Genomic DNA, 9,561 nt, shown 5'->3' with positions numbered 1-9,561 from the left:
GTATAACGTGTGTAATTTTTAATAATACAAAAATAATTATTAATAATAAATCGCAGTAACATTTCTTTTCCTCTCTTGACTCTCCCCAACCACAAGACTCGTTCAAAATTTATAACTATCCCCATATTTCTAGCCATGCAAAAATCTAAGCACCACAAAATTTAAACAACTAAAGGTAAACCTCCAAATTCATGCCTTAAAAATAGCATATGGAAAACCCTTTAATCCCCTATAAATACCTTCCCTTGCACCCAGTATTCCTCAGGCTGCAAATAAACTCCATATCTAAGGCAGATTCAGCGAAGGTTTTTCAATAAGTTATTTTCAAGCTTTTCTGCCTCTAAAACAAATCAGCAATGGAGATGAAGAAGGTTGCTTGTGCTATCCTCTTCGCTGCCGCCTCCATGAGCGCAGTGATGGCCCAGGAGGCTCCTGCCCCAGCACCCGCAAATGCTGCATCTGCTAGCTTGCCAGTTGTTGGATCGTTGGTGGGTGCTTCTCTTGCATCCTTCATTGCCCTCTACCTTCAATAAATTCTGAAAAAAAAAAAAAATGAAAAGAGAGGGAGAGAAAAAGAAAAGGAAAACAAAAAAGATGTTCTATAGCTCTCTCGGTTATAATTTTTTTTAAGTTCTTTTAATCTGTTTTTCTTTGTGCTTTGGAGAGTATTTCTCTTCTTCTCGTTTGTATGTTTCTCATTGATACAATGGAATAAAGTGCCTTTTAATTAAGGTTATTAGTTGTGTTTGGTTTTTACAAATATTTATAATTCGATTCTAATAAACTTACTTTTCTCCCTTTTTTATGTTAGAATAATCTATATATTTTAATTTTTGAGTATTTATGCTTACGAGAATTAATTGCTAATATTGACCATAAACAAATTAAGCTTAATAACAAATGACTTGAAGATCTTGAATTGTTAGAAAGAAAAGAAAACAGCCAACTAAATATTAATTATGTATAGCACTCAATATGTATATATATTATCTTTTCGGAAATTTTCTTTGGTATGTATGACAAATCTTCTTTACTTGTTTTAGAGAAAATATCATCTTGATTAAGTGCTAAGCCTATTCTTTTAGATGACTGTCTCATTTATAAAAAGCGGTTAAATTTTAGCAACTATAAAAGTTGCAATTATTGAAATTTAATAATATTGTGTTTAATTAAAATAAAATTTATAAAATTTATTTATTAAATTATATGTATTTATTGGAGATAAAAATTTATTTAGAATTTTATATAATTATAATTATAGAATTGGTTATAACCAATAGATAATTCTAACGAAATGAAATTAACATTTTAAATAAATTCTATATCAGAAAATCAATATAATTATAAGATTAAAATATGCATTTTAATTTTATTATTTTATTTTATTTTCTTTCACTTTTTTATTATAATTCATTTCCAACAGAATATTTATTTTATTTGAAATGGATTCATACCATTTAATACATCATTAAATTTTACTTGCAAATTAGATTATATTTATAAATAAAATAAATATTTTAATAATTTAAACTAAACATTGCATAAATAGAATTTAGTTGTTTAAAATGTTTAGACTTTTTAAAGACGTTCGGGGCTAAAATCAATGGTAAAGATGAAAAAGTAAGGCGGAAGAGAAATGTTCTAGCTCAATTTTATCGTCCTCTCACTGCAATTATAACATTGAGATTTGTTTTTTGAGAATAAGTGTAATATCCAGATTTAATTGAATAACTAGTGAGATTTACCATTATTTCCGAAATCTATAAATTTTAAATATTTTATCATTTAAATTTAAATTAAATATAAAAGCAATAGATTAATAGTTTAATTTTTGTTTTTCTGTTTAAAGTTAAAAGATCATTTTAAAATAAAATAAAAATTAAATTTTCTCGTAAAATAACAGATTTTAGAATATCCTATTTTTAGATGGGAAATTAAAACTTGAAAAGTGAAAAATGTTGGAGGATCAGAGATTTTGTGAGAAGCATCAAGGAATGGGCCAATTTAAGAGAGCAGGCCTGTAATCGGAAAAATGAAGAAACTTTTTGATTATATTTCTTAAGAATTACCAGATGTATCTTTCTATTTTTTTTTTTTTTTTTTCTTTTTAAGAAGATCTACCAAATACCAACAATGGTGGTAGTATAGTGGGATGGCTTTCACCAACCGGATAAGGTCCTCAGTTCAAATGCTAAGGAGGCAGTTTTTTTGAGTTCATGACTTTTTAGAATTTCGTTTTGGTTTGGTCTTTAATTTAGTTTGATGCAGTGACGGGTTTAAATCCCATCTAAATTAGATATAGCTATATAAATATTTGCGTGGCAGAAAAGATACCGTATGATCACGGGCCAGTGGAAATTCTACCGCTTGTCCCGCCTCCCCTTTTTATTCTTAAGAAAAGAACATCTACCAAATGTATTCCATCTAACAAAACGTGGCATAGCCATACCTGTAGATGAATGACAATCTGCAACTGCAACACCAACATGTGAACCATGCATTGGAAGAAGGAATGGATGGCACCACCCTCCACATCCCAGCGCTCCCTATAAATTTCAATATTTACTCGAGCAGTATAGCATTGAGTTATTGATACTAGTTTGCCCCCCATGAGGATGTCTCTTATTGCTGCTTTTTTGTTTCTTGCAATGGTTAGTTTTACAGTCATAGTGCTTGCTTATGAGGTAGAGTTGGCTCCTGCTCCAGCCTTGGCTGCCGGATCAGCTTTTGCTTGTTCGGCTTCTGTTGCTGCGGTGGCGCTCTCTCTTTTGGTTTATGTATTTAGGATTCTTGTGCATTAGGCCTTTGTTGCTTGATACTGATCTAAGATCTAAGTGAAAATTTACTATCCATGATCTGTTAATAATTACCTTCAATAAATCAAAACCTTTATTTTTGGTAATTCTGTAATGTAGGCTCAAATATTCTTTTCTCTTTCCCTTTAACCAAAATTGCCAAGTTGCCAAGCTACAAGGGGAAGGATGCTGGCTGTAAGCTGATTAGAGGAGAGTTGCAATGTGTTAAGATGGGCTCACAAGTTTAATTGCCCAAAGCTCAATTTAGAATCCGAAAAGAATGGAGGTTGAGTTCAACATTTAAATGGGTAATAGCCCATAAGCCTATTTCATGCGAATGTCTTAACAATTGCCATATTCATGCCCACGCCCATAGGTAGGTTAAATTGAACATCACTTGCAAGATAATTAATTCCGGCGCAGCAGGTGAATGTCTTCTCCATTTTGAGTACTGTCATTGCACAATTCTTCCTAATCAGCTCCTCTATTGACCCTAATCCCAATTTCTATTCTCTAGATACAACAAGATGGGTTTTATGGTGATCTCTCGGAGAATTTCTTCTAAGCTATTAAAGCCCTCTATTCCGTCTAATTTTGGATCCTTTACTCATTCCTTCAATTCTACTTTCTCTCAGCAACCAAAACCCTTAAACCCAATTTTTTATGTCTCCAATTTCATCTCAACTTCTCTTAATCATATCTCCAGTTTCCAGTCCCAAGCAACAATAGACCTAAAATCCACAAATTTGACTCGCAACTTTATTAGATCACGCTCAAATTCTGCTACCAACCAGTCAACAGACAATATCAGTTCCTTTTCAAACTTAAATCTTAAGAAATCCCATATCACTTATTTGAAGCAAATCCAGTTAATGAATAAAAAACCCAGATACTTTTCAAGTTCAGATTCTGAAAAATCACAGAACCCAAGTGAATATCCAAGCAAAATGCCCAATTTCAAGCATCAAGAAATAGAAGGTCCTACAGTAGAAAGAGACCTCTCAGCTTTAGCCAATGAGACAAGAGAAGTGCTTGAAAGAATGATGAAGAGCATATATGGTCTTAGCAAAGTGATGGCTCTTTTAGGACTAATTCAACTTGGTGTTGGTGCTTGGATTTCTTATGTTACAAAATCAACTCCAATAACAGAAGTGTCAATACAAAGCTTTGTGGCTTTCGGGTTCCCTTTTACATTGGCTTTTATGTTGAGACAATCATTGAAACCGATGTATTTCTTCAAGAAGATGGAGGAGCTTGGTAGGTTGCAGATTCTCACTCTTACACTTCAAGTTGCTAAAAATATGAATACTTTCTTTGTGAGGGCTCGTAGTGTTTCTGTTTTATGTATTGCTGGGATGTCACTTGGATTATTGCTGACTTTGCTGCAAAGATGATTTTTTTTTTTATTAGTTCACATGTCCTGAAGTGTTAGTGTTTACAGCAGTCATCATAATTTATTATATGTTCTGAGAATCTGTTTTAACAACACTTGACTTGATCTTAATTTCTATGATGGAAACATGTATTGCTTCGTTACATTTTGGTATTTCCACTTTGAGTTAACAGAAATAATGTTAGGTGATTGTAATTGTGTTAAAATTTAGGTGCAGAGTGTCATGGCTGGGTCAGTAGTTAGTATAGGCTAATGAATTTACTTTCTCAGGATCTTAGGTCTTGAAACAAACTGACCCTACGCAACTGAAATTTTGGCAACACTCTTGTTTCTCAACAGCAGAATCGGAACTTGAATTCTAATTTGCTTATTTCTTATCATAGCCAAGAACAATCCTGTGAGATAGACTGTTGAGAAGATTCAGAGTTTACAAAGCTTGTCTAGGGGTATAAAGCTGAAAGCAACCGGAGTTGCTTAAATGTTTATGTTCGTGCGGTGGACTTTAAGATAGTAAGATTAGCCCATCATTGCTCCAAAACTGCCTAATCAATATTGTCTTGCGCCAATTCCAATCTGGACAAAACAAATATACAGTATATAAAAGAGAGGAATGATTTATTTTAGAATTTTGAAGCAGATTTCACTTTACAGGAAATTAAAGAGAGAAATTTTGAACTGCCAAGTTATTGAGCCTGGCAATAAGCAATCTGACCATGGCAGCTCTTATTGCCGAGGCTGTGTTTCTATTTAAGTTTTTAACTCTTAATAATGAGGTCTAATGCCATTTTAAGTTCTAGAAAATCTCATTCTCAGACACTTGCAAACAGAGTAAAGGAAGGAGAGAGAGACCCTTTGTACCTCAGTGAACCCATGGCAGATTCTGAAATAGCTATTTCCTCAATGTTGTCTACTGCCGAGTTCTGTGTTTGATGCATCCATAACATGTTGCCATCATTATCTCATGCATTGATCTGTTTAAAGCTAGGGATGGTTATATCAATCCGTGCTAGTACCTGCAACTTAAATGTAGCAAAGTACCTCTGCAACACCTGGACTGCTGTATGTGATCTATATTTGGTATTGGCGCTCAATCAAAACTTAGATTGATGTTCATCAAGGGCTTCATAGTGCTTACCCAAGAGAATGATGACTTGGTTTTGAATTATGTGGCGTTGCAGATCTCAAGTTAGCCTCTTCAATCTTTGAATTGCATTTCCAATTAGACTCTTCAGGTTATCAAAATGCTAGGAGTAGCAATTGGTACAACTGTTGAAACGAGTCCCATGCTACCCACATAAATAAACAGCCCCAAAAGCCAAAAAGTAGCCATCCAAACTTGGGGAGAAGGGTAATTACAGGTTAAACTACAGCAAGGGAGCTGGCCAAGAGACGGATGTTGCCAAAAATTGTATGGTATTCTGATTCAAAAGCTTTGAGTTTAACTTCAATAGACAATGTAATGCCATAACTAACAAGTGCAACCCCGGAAAACGGTCATAATGACCTCGTATTTCTTGAATGGAGACGCTTCTTGAGACGAGTCTTTCACTAAGACAAGCGAACTCAATATTGTAATCACAAAGAATATCCGTTGTTGTTCTATTGCCCTGCCATCATATAAATTCTAAAATTATAATGTTTAGGATAACAAGTCATAATAATAAAATTTTAATACATAAATCTAATACAACATTACATAAATATCTATATCAAAAACAACAATATTTAAATAACAATAATACACATAAATTTCAATATACTCTATTAAAGAAAAGATCTCTTAAATAATAACAATAATGGGTGTAAAATAAACTATTGATGAAGGACGATGGTTCTAATTAAAATTCCTTAAGAAAAAAAGATTTGTCAAATATATGCGACTCATGAGTGGGTCACTGAATCTTCGATCCAACAGTTGATTCGTCTCAACTCGAACATAATATTGATTTTTGGTTCATTCGGTCGAGCGGAACCGAGTTTGACAATCATTACTAGAACAAAAAAAGTAATAATTAAAAAGTTTTTTTATTATAAACGTTTTAATTCGATAAATTAGAATATTACTTTTTCAAATCTATATGTATAAAACTTAACTAATAATAAATTAAATACCTAGAATAATAATTTAGTAAATGACATAATTTATAATATTAAATTCATATATAATATTTTAGATTTTTATAATATTTTAAATATCATTTTATTAACATAGTGCTTTTTAATAAATTAATAATAACATGTAATTAATATATTATTTTTAGTATTAAAAATACTATTTAATTAGAAAAGTAACTTATTTATTAATATATTAATTTACATAAATATAAATTAATATCAATGTTATCTTTGAGAAATTATTTTATATCTGAATGAAGCTAGTTTAATGAAACATCAACAAAATCGTCAGGATGTTAATAAAATAAATTCACACATCAAAATTTTAGTTGAATAATTTAGCAAGTGTTAAAAATTAATTTTATATATAAATTTATAAGTTTTTTTAATTGAACAATGATTCTATTATTAAAAGAATAATATATTAATTATATTATAAAACTAAACTATAGATATAATTTATGTATTAAGAGATAATTACAAAATTAGTATGTGAACTTGTTAAGATTTGACAATTAAGTATTTAAACTTATAAGAGTTACAACTTGATGTATGAACCTAGTAAATATTTATGATTGATTGTATATAGAACGACATGTTACATGTTATCTACATCAGCTTCTTTTAAAGATAATTATAAAATGGTTTACGAACTTGTTAAAATTTAATAATTTAGTATTAAAATTATAAATTAGTGCATAAAATTAAAATATTAATATTTGAATATGTGTAACCAATCATTATATGAAAAAGACATAATGTATACAAGTCAAATCTTATTATATTTTTATAATGAAATATAACATTTATATTTAGGAGGGTAAATTTTTTATTTCAATAATAAAGATTGCAAAGATAGATAAAATTATATAAATAAAATAAATAAATATGCTAGCCTAGGTGCTTTATCATAAGGCTAAAGTCTCTAATTTGATCTTAACATACAAAATGAGGTCTTGATTTAATGTTATTTTAAGAGTTGTTTAATCAAAATCAAGAATCCAAATCTGCCTAAGAATCGCAACTAGCCCCTTTGTAATTCTACAGGCAACCAAGGGGAGGGGAGGGGAGCAGTGAATTGGTTACAATCAAAAACTAAAAACCAAAACCAAGCAAGAAGAAGGTCAAGCAAAATCTCACAATACAAGGATTTTATAATGGTTCGCCAATACTTGCCTACACTCAAGAATCCTCTTGAGATTTCTACTATCAAATAGAATTACAACCTAACTCTATTTAAGTTCTTTTAAAAGGCTAAAAATAAACCCAAGTATTTTCTCAAAGACTCATACTCTAACCCAAGTATTTTTTCAGGCTCACACTCTAACTTACTCTAAGATTTTCAACCTTAGTTACAAGAGCTATTAAGCTTTGAATATAAGAATAAAAAACTCAACTACCCAAAGATTCAAATCCAAGCTTGAATCTCAATACAAGATGAAAAAGATAAAAAAATTGAAGGTTATTGAGAGCAAATACACAGAAGGGGCTCAAAATAAATGCTCTTTCTTAACCTAGAAGAGTTAGAAATGAAGTTTAAATATTCTCATTAAATGTAAATATAGCTGTTTCAATAACCTTCTTAAATGTAAGTTCACGAGTAGCAACAATCCTTCACAGTCGTGAAGCATCAGCATGAAAAAACAGATTTAAAAAAATGGAACTCTTCATGGCCGTGAATATTCTTCACGGTTAGAAACGTTGGCTTTATAGCTGGAAACTTTTATTCATGGCTGCAAATATCTTCTTTTATAGCTGAAAACTTTGGCCATGAAGGCTACTGGATATGTCTACTATTAGGTACATGTAAAAATCCTATTAATATCCCATTAGTGATCACTATGTTAACTCCTTTTAACCAAGATATAACTTTTCACCTCTAGTTTAGCCTCATCTCTATCAATGTTGGCATAAAATTCTTTCTTACTCAAGTTTAGTAAATTACCCAATCCTAATGCATTAAAAGCCCCTTTTTTTTATTGCCAAGCATATCCTCTAATTTAGGGTTAGTTGTCTTTTCCACAACAAACTTGTGAGCTTGATGTTAATTAAATCACACTTCACTCTCATGGGAACTAAAAAGATTGGCATTATAATTTTTTCTAGCTTTTCCTCTACTAGATGAGGCTTCTTTAGAAGATTTCTTAGTATTTTTAGCTATTGACTTCCTAGGCATTTCAAACTTCCAATCAACTCAATTAAATATTGCACAAGTAAGTTACTATGATTCTCTATAAACCTAATTTCAATTCAAATTTATCCATACAGTAGAACTCTTAATTCAGCCAAATGAAGATAAAATTAAACCTAATTAATACAAACCCTAAAAAAATATACTCAATATCACAAACTGACTATAAGAGAAACTAAGATCTTAGAGAGAGAGAGTTAAGATTTCTTACTTGATTCATTAATTCTCTCTCTAAAAGCCAAGATTCCACCAAACTTCCCCAATAATCACCAAGAATTTGATTAATCTTTAGGTTTTATCAATGAAAAAGGTTTTTAGTTTCTAATATATGTGTTTCAAAAGAGTTTTTAGGAGTTTGTGTGAAAGGAATTAGGAATTTAGGGAAGGCAAGTGTAAAAATCATGTAGAAGATAAAAAGGAAAAAGAAAATGTGGTTTAATTAGGTTAAGGTGCCTTTTAATGCTCATTCAAGCCCTCTTTTGACAGTCCAATCAATGGTTTTTGTATTGCTCAATAACCATTGGTTAGGGGCTATCAGTTTGATGTTCATTTGGTCATAACAAGTTGTCTTAACAGATTCTTCAGTACCTTTATTAAATCACTAATTTATGCACTAGTTAGAGACTGTGAGTTGCTCAATTGGTGAAATGGTTGTTCCTAATTGTTTCTCCATTCTTTATCTCACAACCACCAGTTCAAGAACCAATTAGGTATTGTGAATTCAATCCTTTCATGGCTTTCTAACCGGTTCTTCTAATCGGCTCATTACGCTTTCCAATGACCACCTATTCAAGAACTAATTAGAGCTCGTTACATATCTTTTTCTCGCCTTGATAACCTATCCTTCTAACTAGGGCATTTTCCTTATATAGAAAAAACTGGTTCAAAGGTCAGTTAGACATTGAAATCCTGTAAAGCTAAAAATAAGATAGAATAGAGGAAATTGTAAAAAAAGGTACCTATTGCTCACTTAAACTTGAATAAAACTAACAAAATTAACATTAGAAAAGGAAAAAAATAAGCATAAACATAAATAAATTGGGTTGGCTCCCAACAAGTGCTTGGTT

The 9,561-nt window shown here is 31.1% G+C and overlaps 2 protein-coding genes across 2 annotated transcripts; both read left to right on the top strand.

The window, feature by feature from the left end:
* The first annotated feature begins 243 nt into the window (after nucleotides 1-243).
* On the top strand, nucleotides 244-743 carry LOC8260780 (arabinogalactan protein 23). The gene has a single exon (XM_002513122.4). It carries the CDS (start codon nucleotides 357-359, stop codon nucleotides 531-533), a length of 177 nt encoding a protein of 58 aa, XP_002513168.1. The 5' UTR covers nucleotides 244-356; the 3' UTR covers nucleotides 534-743.
* Nucleotides 744-2,344: 1,601 nt separating this feature from the next.
* On the top strand, nucleotides 2,345-4,331 carry LOC8260783. The gene has a single exon (XM_015715517.3). It carries the CDS (start codon nucleotides 3,323-3,325, stop codon nucleotides 4,187-4,189), a length of 867 nt encoding a protein of 288 aa, XP_015571003.1. The 5' UTR covers nucleotides 2,345-3,322; the 3' UTR covers nucleotides 4,190-4,331.
* The last annotated feature ends 5,230 nt before the right edge of the window (nucleotides 4,332-9,561 follow it).

The sequence above is a fragment of the Ricinus communis genome, chromosome 6, assembly GCF_019578655.1.
Source record: "Ricinus communis isolate WT05 ecotype wild-type chromosome 6, ASM1957865v1, whole genome shotgun sequence".
NCBI classification, from domain to species: domain Eukaryota; kingdom Viridiplantae; phylum Streptophyta; class Magnoliopsida; order Malpighiales; family Euphorbiaceae; genus Ricinus; species Ricinus communis.
This window is presented reverse-complemented; position numbering and strand designations above follow the sequence as displayed.